Source organism: Malus sylvestris, chromosome 13 (assembly GCF_916048215.2).
Source record: "Malus sylvestris chromosome 13, drMalSylv7.2, whole genome shotgun sequence".
In the NCBI taxonomy this organism is placed as follows: domain Eukaryota; kingdom Viridiplantae; phylum Streptophyta; class Magnoliopsida; order Rosales; family Rosaceae; genus Malus; species Malus sylvestris.
In genome coordinates, this window is record NC_062272.1 from 3,681,043 (window position 1) to 3,695,724 (window position 14,682).

At 39.9% G+C, this 14,682-nt stretch overlaps 1 protein-coding gene and 1 pseudogene across 1 annotated transcript in view; both read right to left on the reverse strand.

Moving 5' to 3' along the window:
• Positions 1 to 259: 259 nt before the first annotated feature.
• The window catches only part of LOC126594948 (cytochrome P450 CYP749A22-like), a 41,151-nt gene continuing 26,728 nt past the window's right edge, over positions 260 to 14,682 (reverse strand). The window contains exon 6 of the mRNA XM_050261238.1: positions 260 to 919. Coding sequence (XP_050117195.1) covers positions 501 to 919 — 419 coding nt within the window. The 3' untranslated portion in view covers positions 260 to 500. The remainder of the gene's footprint in view (positions 920 to 14,682) is intronic.
• On the reverse strand, positions 6,054 to 7,829 carry LOC126594954 (cytochrome P450 CYP749A22-like; annotated as a pseudogene).

The following is a 14,682-nucleotide window of genomic DNA, read 5'->3' on the forward strand; positions in this document are numbered from 1 at the left end:
TGATGAGAGGAGGGATCTTGCATAGACTAATAAGAGGTTGGGCTACACCTCATATTGTCAATTGGTTTTATGGTGGAACCTCAACTTTTTTCATGGTATCAGAGCATGTTGGTTCACATATGAAGCTCAATGGCCACACGTGTTTCACGTCACTCCGTTTGTGTTGTCCACATCACCTAAATTAATAGAATGTGTACAAAAGATAAAAATATGTGTGAATCATATAGTCCACATCACCTAAATTAATAGAATGTGTACAAAAGATAAAAATATGTGTGAATCATATCATCCTTCATCAATCCCCAAGTTGAATGAAAGTGGAAAAAAACCGACCATTTCTCCATTATCATCTATTAGATCATGTTCATCACAAACAATCGGATCTATTAAGTTCATGCCCGTTTTATAATATACATATATATATTGCTGGAATATTTATCGAAGACACTAAATCTGTGTACTCAGCAGTCGGTACTCCATTCACCAAGTCCAGGAAAAGTTTATGGGCAGTCCACAAGAGGATGTAGAATTACTTGAACTCCATATCGCGGACGAAGCGTAAGAAGCTGAAAAGGCGAGTGGGTGTAAGCAGGGGAGAGACTGAAGCTGTACCGCTGTAAAATCATCGACAGTGCAATCTTCGCTTCGTTGGCTACAAAGTTCATGCCTGCACAAGTTCGAGGTCCCATTCCGAAGGGCATGAATGCACCCATATTATTGTTGGTAGCTTTAGCAACCCCGTCTGAGAATCGATCTGGTTTAAAAAGTTGCGCGTCAGGTCCCCAGAATTCGGGCTCATGGTGTAGTGCTAGAATCGGAATAACCAAATCTAAATTGACAGGAACCATGAACTTTCCCAACCTAGCTTCCTTTTTAACTGTCCTTGAAATAGAAACAGCGGGAGGATATAACTGAAAGAGTTTAAACTAGGTTTCTAGAGACTGATTTCATATATTCAACTTAATTGAATTTTGTTAAGTTACTCTACAACAGCAGCTTGATCTTTATACAAGATTTACATACACACATGCAATAATAAAAGCTACGCATGCAATAAACAACTAACAGAAAGTGTTTGTCTAGCTGTGTTATTCTTCTGTCCATCTTCATAAGCACATGGCTTAGCCTGTGTTATTCTTCTGTCCATCTTCATAAGCACATGGCTTAGTAGCAGCATAATCATTTCAAGTCAGCAGCACATCGAATTTTGTTAAGTTACTCTACAACAGCAGCTTGATCTTTATACAAGATTTACATACACACATGCAATAATAAAAGCTACGCATGCAATAAACAACTAACAGAAAGTGTTTGTCTAGCTGTGTTATTCTTCTGTCCATCTTCATAAGCACATGGCTTAGCCTGTGTTATTCTTCTGTCCATCTTCATAAGCACATGGCTTAGTAGCAGCATAATCATTTCAAGTCAGCAGCACATGACTTGGTTTATCACGCCCCCGCAAGCTAAGCGGTCGACCAAGAACGGGAAGCTTGGAAATAAGAAAGTGAAACCGAGTGGAAGACAAGCCTTTGGTCAGAAAATCTGCTACCTGATCCGAAGATGCAACATATCCCACAATAATTTCCTTCCGAGTAACCTTCTCACGAACATAATGATAATCAACTTCAACATGTCGCATTCGTGCTTGATATACAGGGTTCGAAGCAACGGCAAGAGCACTTATATTGTCACACCATAACCGAGGGGGTGTAAGAGAAAGATGAAGATCATGAAATAAATTGCGAAACCAAGACAAAGTAGCAGAGTATAAGCGAGTTGACGATACTCAGCTTCAGTGCTTGAGCGAGAAACACCACGTTGTTTCTTGGAGCTCCATGAAATTAAATTAGATCCAAGAAAAATACAATAACCGCCTGTGGAACGACGATCATTAGGATCACCGGCATAGTCCGCATCCGCATAAGCGGTGATGGAGAGGGAACTTGGACGATAGAGCAAGCCATGATCATGAGTGCCTTTAAGATAACGCAAAATGCGTTTGACAGCAGCCCAGTGTACCGTTGTGGGAGAGTGCATGAACTGACATACTTGATTGACAGAGAAGGCAATGTCGGGACGAGTAAAGAGCAAATACTGAAGGGCACCCACGATACTACGGTATTCAGTAGCATCAGAAAGAGGATCTCCTTCGTGAAGAAGCAAACGACGGCCAGGAGATGATGGCGTGTGGATGGGCTTGCAGTCGGCCATGTGTGTGCGTTGAAGAAGGTCCCTGATATATTTGGCCTGGGACAAATGAAATCCAGATGTGGTACGAGTAACCTCCATGCCTAGAAAATAATGGAGAGGCCCAAGATCTTTCATAGAAAAAAGTGAGCCAAGCTGAGCAATGAGTCGAGCAATCTGCGAACTATGATTTCCAGTGACCAAAATGTCATCAACGTAAATCAAGAGATAAATAATGGTGGTGCCATCAAAGTAAGTAAATAAGGATGAGTCAGCTTGGGAAGCAACGAACCCGAGTCCCTCTAGATGATTGGAGAAGCACTGAAACCACGCCCTGGGGGCTTGTTTGAGTCCGTAAAGCGAACGTTGCAATTTGCAGATATGAGTTGGGAACTGAGGATCAACAAAGCCCTGGGGTTGTCGCATATAGACATCTTCAGAGAGGGAACCATGTAAGAAGGCGTTCTGAACGTCCAACTGTCGGATAGTCCAATTGTAATGCAGTGCAACAGAAAGAATTAATCGGATGGTGGCGTGAGTAACCACAGGACTAAACGTTTCAGCGTAGTCGAGGCCTGCCTGCTGATGAAAGCCATTAGCAACAAGTCGTGCTTTAAAGCGTTCGATGGAGCCATCGGATTTGCGTTTGATTCTGTAAACCCATTTGTTGGGAAGTACATTAAGATGTGGTTGATGCGGCACAAGAATCCAGGTGCCTGTGCGTTGGAGAGCGGTGAACTCCTCAGCCATGGCTTGACGCCACCGTGGACATTTGTTAGCCTGTGTAAAACTGGAGGGTTCAACCAAAGGATTAGCAACAGCAATTAAAGCATAGCGGGGATTAGGTTTACGAATGCCATCTTTGGCTCGGGTAAGCATGGAGTGAGATGGTAGAAGAGGTGTAAGGGGCACAGTGCTCGTGATCCCAATATTCGCAGGGGAAGGGTTAGAGGTAAGGGAAGGAATAGTGGGTGGTATGAGAGGGATAGTTGGGTTGGCAAACGGTGGAGTGGTAGTGGATAAAGGTAGAGATGGGTTAGGATTAGGTGGCAAGGTTATAGGGTGGACACGGTGGGAAGTGTGGGTGAGTGGGTTTGGAGGTGGCAGGATGGGATCAATGGTGATCATGTCAGGGGATGGAGTATGCAAAACCGGAGGAACAACCATATCCTTATAGGGAAAGCATTTTTCATCAAAAATAACATGGCGAGACATAAAAAATTTACCCGTGGATGGATCAAAACAACGATAGCCCAGCTGATTTAAAGAATATCCAAGAAAAATACACTTTTTAGACCGGAATTGAAGTTTGTTTTGAGTATATGGGCGAAGATATGGGAAGCATGCACATCCAAAAACCTTTAAAAATTCATAGGTAGGAGGAGTGGAGAATAATGTTTGAAAGGGAGATGCATTATGTAAAACTTTGGTGGGCAAGCGATTAATCAAATAATTGGCAGTGTGAAAAGCCTCTACCCAAAACGTGACAGGTATGGATGCATGAGAAAGAAGGGTAAGGCCAGTTTCAACTATATGTTGATGTTTACGTTCGGCAAGGCCATTTTGTTGAGGGTGATGAGGACATGTAAAACGATGATGAATGCCATGAGAGGATAAATAGGTTTTAAAAACATGATTCATATATTCACCACCACCATCGGTTTGCAAAGATTTGATGTGTCGACTAAACATATTTTCAACGAGTTTCTTGAAAGTGACAAAAGTATTAAATACTTCGGATTTTAGTTTTAAAGGATATATCCAAGAGTAGCGCGAATAATCATCAATAAAAATCACATAATATTTAAATCCATCAATCGAGTAAGACGGGGAAGTCCATACATCCGAATGAATTAAATCTAAAGGAAATTTGGAAATTGAACTTGAAAGCGGGAAGGGAAGCTTGTGACTTTTGCCTAGAGGACAAGAGTGACATAGAGCAGAAGTCACATGACCATGAATTGGCAATTTATTTCTAGCAACTAAAAACTTTAAAATAGAAGAAGAAGGATGCCCTAATCTAGAGTGCCACACTGCATCAGAGACGCGACCACCATAAAATGCAAAAACGCCATGTTTATTGTTTGATGAAAGACTGGAAAAAGGATAGAAGCCGTTCTTACTCCGGCCTTGCAAAAGGATCTTCCCTGTTGTTAGGTCCTGAACACGATAAGAATGGGGATATAAGGTCAGGGAGCAGTGGTTATCCATAGTAAAACGATTGATAGAAATAATATTGGTGGAAGCATTGGGACAATATAAGGTGTTGGAAAGATTAAAGGTATGGGAGGGAGTGCGAATATGTGAGTGACCAACTTGAGAGATATGCAAACCTGTGCCGCCAACTACACCATTCACATGGTGATTTCCATTGTACTATCGGGGATCAGCCACTTGTGTCAGATCATTCGTAATATGAGCATTAGCTCCAGAATCAAAGAGCCAATTTTGAACTTGAGGAGGAGCCACGGGGAGATGGTCAGGAGCATGAGCAGCGGCAGCAAAGGCCTGAAGCTTGGGCGCAGGAACACGACCTTCGTATGCCATGTTCATACGATTGTAGCAATTGATAGCAGAGTGACCAGGTTTGTGGCAGATTTGACAATGAACACGACCATTGGGATTAAAGCCATGACTTTGCTGAGGGCCAACACCAAGGACACCATCATTAGGAGCACGAGCTCCTGGCTGTTGAATCACGCCACGACCACCAGAAAAATGACCACGGCCGCCACGACCCGCAGCAGCATGAAAGCCACGACCACGACCAGCACCGGCCTGAAAACCGCGCCCTCCACGGCCAGCAATGAGAGCAGTAGGGGCAGCATCAAGGTGGACCACCTGACTCATCTTGTGGCGACGTTCGGCACCGAGAAGCAAGGCCTCCAAAGCACCATAGGAGATGGCATCCTCGCGAGCTTGAGCAGACGAGACGGTGCTTTCAAACGCAGGACCAACATTGTTGAGAACAATGGCTACCAAGTCCGAGTCTGAAACAGGAGACCCCGAGAGAGATAGAGTGTCAGCGAGAGAGTTCACACGATCCAGAAAATCAGCAATGGATGAATCACCACGATGCGTGTTCATCAGATCACTCCTGAGTTGTAAAAGACGACCAGTTGATGTGGAAGCATAACGTTCTCGGAGAGAAGTCCAAGCGGAGTGAGAACTATTTTTGCCAATAAGAGTGGCCAAAACAGTGGGGTGAACGGAACTGTTGATCCATGATATAACCATGGCATCCTGCTGCATCCATAGTTCGAAAGCAGGGTTGACAGCAGTGGTGAGATTGCCGTCAGTGTCTTTTAGAAAAGCCGAAGGACACAGATTAGTGCCATCAACGAAGGAGACGAGGTTCCTGCTACGAAGCAGGGGAAGCATTTGCGCATGCCAAAGAGGGTAGTTGGTACGATCAAGCTTGATCGTCAAAAAATTGGAGACATTAGGGATAGCAGAAGGGGTTAGGGCAGAAGAGGAATCGGAGGAGGAAAACGCAGAAGAGGCCATAGCGAGAAAAAAAAATTCTAGGGTTGTCGTGAGACTTTCTTAGCTCTGTGATACCATGAAAGAGTTTAAACTAGGTTTCTAGAGACTGATTTCATATATTCAACTTAATTGAATTTTGTTAAGTTACTCTACAACAGCAGCTTGATCTTTATACAAGATTTACATACACACATGCAATAATAAAAGCTACGCATGCAATAAACAACTAACAGAAAGTGTTTGTCTAGCTGTGTTATTCTTCTGTCCATCTTCATAAGCACATGGCTTAGCCTGTGTTATTCTTCTGTCCATCTTCATAAGCACATGGCTTAGTAGCAGCATAATCATTTCAAGTCAGCAGCACATGACTTGGTTTATCAATAACCTTAGAGACTCGTTGAGGATCATACTCATCTGCATGCATGAAAACAGAAAATTATATTGTGACAATTAAAAAAGAAATTAAAAATTGTGTGAAATTAGTTAATTCTTAATTTCTTACTGTTTTTAGTTTCGAAATGCCATCAGCGTTCGGTGTTCGTTCTCCAAAGATTTGTAAGACCTCCTTTCTTGCTTTCTCTTGCCAATCCGCATGGATAGCCAGAAGCAAGACAGTCCAAGCAAGCAAAACAGTAGTGGTTTCTTGTCCAGCAAAGTAAAACGCCTTGCACTCGCTGATTAAATCTTCCACCGATATCCTCTGCTTGTCATCGGCATCATCATGATCCTTCAAAAGTAGTCCAAGATAATCACTCCCGAACCTGTCTTCTTCTCCATTCCTTAATATTGCCTTCTCTTTTCGTTTCTTAATAATCTCCATTACCGAGTTGTGCAGTGCTTTCTCAATTTTCTCCGCTTCTATTTCATCACTGGTTTTATAAAACTTACTGTAATATTTGAGTGAAATTAATTAGACAGTCGAGGGGTACTCCCCTTGCACTTGTAAGTGAGAAGTCTTAGGTTCGACTCTTGCCAAAGATGAATTTGAACCAAATTATCGCTAGCCTATTGTATTATCGCTAGCCTATTGTGAGGCTAAGCCTATTATGATTAGGGAAAAGAGTATATTGGATACCTGATAAGGGAGTATATTATTTACCTGATACCGGGAAACCTGACTGTATAAAAGTTCTTGAATGCAAAGAAGCTTAGCTTCATTAACAACTCAAAAATGAGCTTTCCTTCTAAGTAGCTGCTGCCAAAAGCTGTTTTGGAAATCACTTCTGAAGTCATCAACTTAAATTCTTCAAACACCTCAATTTCTTTGCCTTCATAGTTTTTCCACCTTTCTAGCATCGACTCGGCACTAGCTACCATTGCTGGAAGCATACCCTAGTAAAAAAAAAAAAATTAATAATAAAATAAAATAAAATAATATATATATATATACAATTCAAATAATTGTATCAGAGTTTCCACAAATTGTAAGGAATAATAATAGCTTACTTTTAAATTCTCTCCATGGAAGGCATGGTTTGCGAGCTTTCGCAATTTTGTCCACTTTTCATACTCGGGTGTTGCCAGAACGCTATCTCCAAGTAGCTTCTTGGGATAGTCTTTGATCTTTGATTTTGGATAAGCTCTATCTTTGTTTTGGAGTATTTCCTTGCACAATTCAGGATCTCTAATCACCAACTGAGGTTGAGAACCATGCCACTGAAGAAAATACTTCCCTGTTGTGTGCAAAAAAATGACCAACATTAAATATTCGGAACTAAATAAATTTAACTAAGAACGATAAGATAATTAATTAATGAAGTTAAGAGTTAAGATTTTAGTTACCATATACGTTCGTCCACGAGTGAAAATGAGGTAGAACATGAGATAATATGTCATGTGACAAACTCTTGGGACTGCTCATTGTTTCTTTTTTCATGCTGGATATTTCTTTCGTGTTTCCATAAACAAGTTTGTAAGAAGGGCCTTTGATTCCCTGCGAAGCCATCAGTTTCTGCATGCGAGCCGGCTTCCACCATAGTTTGTGAAGGATGCTGATGAGAACTGAGACAAGGAAGAAGCACAGAAAGCCCTCCAAAGAACTCATAATTTTCTCTTATAGCTCTCTAAACCTAGCTACTGTGGTTTTAAGTTTCCTAGCTACTTAGGTTTCCTTACTGGATATTTCTTTCGTATTTATAGCATGAGCCGTCACTCAGAAACCGCTAGGGTTTCGTCCGCGGAAGGAGCCAAGTATTTTCTGAATCAAAACACATATCAGTGTCATGGAGCTCTATATTTGGAAATGTATGTCTCCTTGCTTTGTCAGCAATGGCTATCCTTGTTGGGAAACGGTACATTCTTACACGCCTTATATAGCTCTAGCTTTTCGGAAATTAAAGTATATAAGTTATTTCCATGTGAAAAGATTTTTGGCTTGCAAATAAGTGAGCAACATTTCTGGTGGTGTATCCATTATTTTCCATACATGGAGACTACAAGTTAGGGCGGCTAAAACCTCATAAATGACATGACGTACTCAATGTGCTTGTCCTTATCATGCATACACATATCTTTCAACTTGACTGCCTAGAAAACCAAATTACGTGGGCACTTGAAAAAGTCAATTACGTTCACCGCCTTCTATTTAACTCAAACAAATTTAAAAGAATACATATAAAAAAAAAGACGTATGAATCGAGCATGCAAATTATTGATGAATTGAGCCAACATATGTCATGTATGATAACAGTATATAAAGCAAGCATAACAGCTTGTGATCGTGTGGTTGTAATAGTGACAAGTGTAGTCATCTTGTAATCATTGTGATAGCTTAGAAAGTAAGCAATCTAGTTAGCTATATACTATATAACTATCATTGTAAGAAGAGGAAAAGGGTTAATGTGAAAAACAAATATCTTCTCTGTCTAAAATTCTATTTCTCTCTCTGAATATTCATTTCTTCTTCTGCAAGAATACATCTCCTTTATACCTGTCGATATCTTTACATGGTATCATTCGCCGGAAAAGCTTCATGCTTCACGGTTTCTTGATCTTGGTTCTTCTGCTTCCGCTCTGTTTCTTCTATTTCTTGATTTTTTAGGGTTCTCATTTCCCTTTTCTTCTCTGGTTCTCGGTGTTTACGATACTGCACACCAGGTGTTTGTTCTTTTGTCTCAGTGACATTTTCTTCGAGTTCTTGATTCCTATTCGATCATGGTGACTGCTACACAATTGCAGATTCTTCAATCTCCCATTACCTCTCTCATCTCATCAGTTTCATCTTCTGTTTCTGTGAAACTTGATGATTCAAATTACCTCACATGGCATTTTCAGATGGAGCTTCTTCTCGATGGTCATGGCATTATGGGGTTTGTCGATGGTACAAATCCTTGTCCTTCGAATCTGAGTGATTCAACTGAGTCTTCCAGTGATTTGCATACCAGTGATGCTTTCAAGATTTGGAAAATGCATGATCGGGCTCTCATGCAACTCATCACTGCCACATTATCTCCTTCTGCGATTTCGTGTGCTATCGGTAGCACGAGTGCTCGGGACTTATGGGTGCGTCTTAAAGAACAATTTTCAATTGTTACTCGGGCTACAATTTTTCAGATGAAATCTGAGTTGCAGAATATTAAGAAAGGTACAAATTCCATTTCCTTATACCTTCAACGCATTAAAGAAGCTCGTGATTACTTGGCTGCTGCTGGGGTTATGTTTGCTGATGATGATATTGTGATTTTAACTCTTAATGGTCTGTCTTCCGAATACAATACATTGCGATCCATTATTAGAGGTCGGGAGAATGTTATTTCTATGAAGGATCTTCGCTCCCAATTGCTTGCTGAAGAAGCAATGCTTGCTAATGTTTCTGTTACTCCTTTCCTGTCTGCAATGGTAGCTAGCAATATGTCTGTTTCGTCTAAGTCTTCTCAATTCGAGGCCAATTCACCTCATGATAATTACTCCAACACTGGTCCTTCATCAAATGGTGGTTCGTATGGGTCTCAAGGAAGTTTTTATCAATACAATGGGTCTGGTTCCAAGCCTCCTTACCACAGGAACAAGGGTAAAGGCAAGTATCAATACAACTCCCGGTTTGGTAATGCCAAGTCTGGTTCTTTTCATAACAATGCCCCTGGTATTCTTGGTTCCTCTCCACCAACGGCACAAGGGTTTTTTTCAGTCTTCTTGTCAAATTTGTGGCAAATTTGGACATCTAGCTGTTACTTGTCGGTTTCGAAATACTGAGAATTCTATTACAGAGGCTTGTCAAATCTGTGGGAAAAAGAATCACAGTGCTCCTTTCTGTCATTTTCGAAATGCCAATCTCCAAGCTCAGCAAGTGTCAGCTATGCATGTTGCTGGTCCATCCTCTGTTCCGAGTGCTAATTCTCAACAAGTGTGGCTTACAGATTCTGGGGCTACATCTCACATGACTGCTGATCTTAATCAGTTGTCGTTGGCCTCTCCATTTCCTTCCAATGAGACAATTCAAACTGCTGGAGGTGGTGCAGGTTTATCAATTTCCCACATTGGTTCCTCAACTTTACATACACCTTTCAAACCCCTGCATCTTAATTCAGTCTTATATGTTCCTCAACTCTCTCAGAATTTGTTATCTGTGCATAAATTGTGTCTGGATAATAACTGCTGGTTAATCTATGATGCTTTCTGTTTTTGGATCCAGGACAAAGCCACAGGGAGGATCCTCTTCAAGGGACATTGCAGTAATGGACTGTATCCTATTCCTCTACCAGTTTCATACCGTTCTTCCTTACCCAACGTACACGCTGCTTTCCTTGGACAACATGTGTCTTCGAGTCTTTGGCATAGTAGATTAGGACACCCATCCAATTCTATAGTATCTGCCATATTACGCAAATGCAATGTATCTGATATATCTGATAGTAAGTCTGTGATGTGTCACTCTTGTCTAGAAGGGAAATTTTGTAAATTGCCATTTGTGGATTCTGTCTCTAAGTCCTTGCATCCTTTTGATACTATTCATAGTGATGTATGGGGTCCTTCTCCTTGTAACTCTGTAGAGGGTTTTAGATACTATGTGACATTCATTGATGAATGCACTAGACATTGTTGGATATTTCCTCTCATCAATAAAAGTGATGTTTGTTCAACTTTCATTGCCTTTTACAATTTTGTGTTCAATCACTTTGCTATTTCTGTTAAAACTTTACAAAGTGATGGGGGAGGTGAATATATTAGCAAGTCATTTCAACAATTTCTTGCATCCAAAGGTATTAAACACCAATTGTCCTGTCCATACACCCCTGAACAAAATGGTCTAGCTGAAAGGAAGCATAGACATATTGTTGACACAGCTATAACCCTTTTACAAACTGCTTCCTTGCCTTCAAAATTCTGGTCTTTTGCATGCCAAGTTGCTGTCTATCTTATTAACAGAATGCCAACACCTGTTTTACACAACAAATCTCCATTTGAGTTGTTGTTTAAAGATGTCCCAGCTATCAATCATCTTCGGGTTTTTGGATGTTCCTGTTTCCCACTCTTAAAACCTTACAATTCCAACAAGTTACAGCCTAAAACAACAAAATGTGTCTTTTTAGGTTATGCCTCCAGATACAAAGGCTACTTATGTTATGAAGTGAGACATAAAAAAATGTACATATCTAGGCATGTTATTTTTGATGAGGGTGAATTTCCTTATGCCATGTTGTCTTCCAAAACCTTAACTTCATCATCCTTTACTCCTCTTTTGTCACCTTCTATTTCTCTGCCTTCTGTCACACATGATAACCAGGTTGTCTCCATAGCATCTACATCTACTTCACCTACACTTGAGTCCATTTCTACCCCAACACATGCTGAATCCATTACTGCACCGTCCATACAGTCTGTGCTTCCTTCTTCCCCTGTGGCTGCAGTCCTGTCCTCTGGATCCAATCCTCATGATCATACTGAGATTTCTTCAGAGTTTCAACCTGAGAGTTTGCAAGTGGTTTCTTCTATTCCACCTATGAATACACATGCCATGCAGACAAGATCCAAAAATGGTATCTTCAAGCCTAAAGCTTTTCTCTCTAAAATTGAAGCTGATATTCCAATTGATTTAACTCAGGTGGAACCCTCAACATATAAGTCTGCTCTTTCATCCTCAGTATGGTGTGCAGCTATGAAAGAAGAGCTCTCTGCTTTGCATTCTCAAGGAACTTGGTCATTAGTTCCTCTTCCTTCAAACAAGAATTTGGTTGGGTGTAAGTGGGTCTTCAAGATTAAAAGAGATGCAGATGGGAACATTTCTAGATATAAGGCACGCCTTGTTGCCAAAGGCTTCAATCAAGAAGAGGGTCTTGACTATGGGGAGACCTTTAGTCCAGTTGTTAAACCTACAACTGTGAGGTTAGTTTTGGCTTTAGCTGCACAATTTGGTTGGTCTTTACGGCAACTCGATGTGAAGAATGCTTTTCTTCATGGTATTTTACAAGAAGAGGTCTATATGTCTCAACCTCCGGGTTTTGTTGACTCTCACCAGTCCTCTCATGTTTGTCGGTTACATAAGTCTCTATATGGCTTAAAACAAGCCCCACGGGCTTGGAATGAGAGGTTTACCAACTTTTTGCCTTCTTTGGGTTTTCTTACAACATTTTCAGACTCCTCATTATTTGTGAAACATGTTGGCAACTCTGTGGTCATTCTCTTGCTCTATGTGGATGATATAATCATCACAGGAAGTGCTACTGCAGCTATTACTGATGTTATCCAGGCTTTAGCTCAGGAATTTGATATTAAGGATTTGGGACTCCTTCATTACTTCTTAGGCATCCAAATTACTTATCATTCCACTGGATTATTTCTCTCCCAGGCTAAGTATATTACTGATTTGCTTCATAAGACTGATATGAGTCTTTCCAAACCGTGTCATACCCCTTGTCTGCCGTATACCAGGTTACTTAAAGATGATGGGACACCCTTTCACAATCCAGCATTGTATCGCAGTGTGGTGGGGGCTTTGCAATATCTTACATTTACAAGACCCGACATTGCTTTCTCCGTGCATCAGGTATGTCAGTTCATGCATTGTCCCATGGAGTCTCATTTTCTTGCTGTGAAGAGAATCCTCAGATATCTGAAAGGCACGATGGATTATGGTGTTCACTTCAGCAAAGGAGATTTATGTTTACATGCCTTCAGTGATGCTGACTGGGCTGGGGATCCCAATGACCGACGGTCAACTACAGGTTTGGTGGTCTATTTGGGGTCTAGTCCCATTTCTTGGTCTTCCAAGAAACAAAATACAGTTTCTAAATCCTCCACTGAAGCTGAATACCGAGCACTTTCATCCACTACTGCAGAGATTGACTGGATCAAGCAACTTTTGCAGTTTCTTCGGATTGATGTTTCATGTCCTGTCACTTTATTTTGTGACAATCTGTCTGCTATAGCCTTGGCTTATAATCCAGTTATGCACCAAAGGACAAAGCACATTGAGGTAGACATCCATTTTGTTCGAGAACGGGTTGCCAAGAAGCTGCTTCAACTTCAGTTTGTTTCTTCAAATGAACAATTTGCCGATATTCTCACCAAGGGATTGTCTACTCCATTGTTTCAGACCCACTGTTCCAATCTCAGGTTGAGCAAACCTCCTCCTGTGATTGAGGGGGGATGATAACAGTATATAAAGCAAGCATAACAGCTTGTGATCGTGTGGTTGTAATAGTGACAAGTGTAGTCATCTTGTAATCATTGTGATAGCTTAGAAAGTAAGCAATCTAGTTAGCTATATACTATATAACTATCATTGTAAGAAGAGGAAAAGGGTTAATGTGAAAAACAAATATCTTCTCTGTCTAAAATTCTATTTCTCTCTCTGAATATTCATTTCTTCTTCTGCAAGAATACATCTCCTTTATACCTGTCGATATCTTTACAATGTAGAGGCTGCTAAATGTATGTCTAAACATATACAAGACGTGTTATTGAAGTGGTATATTTGTATACAATATCAAAATCATCAATATCGTGCTTCTAATTACAATTTTAGGAAGTGAAAGATTAGCAAGAGCCTGCTAGCTAGTGGTTACCTCAGTATGTTGTAAATCTACGTCTGTATTAAATAAGCCTCATCTTTATCTGATGCAACAATACAAAAGGCGAATTGGTATTGAACTCTTCATCCATAAGATTTAAATTTAAGACATATCCTTATAAGTAAAGAAGAATACCATTAAACGTATTACTAGGTGGCCATAAAGAGTCATCTTTAAATCAAAGATCAAATTAAATAAGGTTGATCTTTAAAATAAAGGTGAACTGTTGATTTAGTCCCTAAATTATCACCTCAATACAAATTTGGTTCATGAATTATTTTTTTAGTAAAATAAGTCCTTAAATTCATAAAAACTGCTAATATAATCTCTAATATTATATTGGAGGCTTTTTTATCAAATTTTTCGTCAACTTAAGTCACATGACACATTTAGAGGATAATGTTGTTATTTTCTTGCATATAAGACCTTAACATTGCATATAGGTTGCGAATATAATGTCTTATTTACCCTCCAAAGTTATTCCGTACACTATTTCTTCTTCTTAAAAAAAAAAGGTCCTTAAACTATGAAAAACTACCAATCTACTCTTTAAGTGTATCACATGTAAGTCACGTAACTTAAATTAACGAAAAATTGAATAGAATAGCTTCAAATCTAATGTGAAGGATATAATTGGTGGATTTGTACTAGTCTAGGGACTATTTTTTTTTTTAAATAATTTAGAGACCTTATTTTTATTTAAATAACTAAATCAGTAGTTTACCCTTAAAATAAAGATTAAATTACAAATGAAGATGAATACTTTTGGCATTTGATATCTTTGTTTTCTAAGCCTGCGTACCCTGGACTTTCTTTTGTTTGATTTCATTTATTTGGGCCTTGCAATTCTTTTCTCTTTCCAAATGAGTTTTATTGGGGCCTACAGATTACTAATAATTTTTTAGTGCATTCCACATGCATTCAATTTTTATCCACAAATTTATTAAGTTCAATAACGTGACTTTCACGATCAAATTCTCGAGGTCAATTTTATAAATCC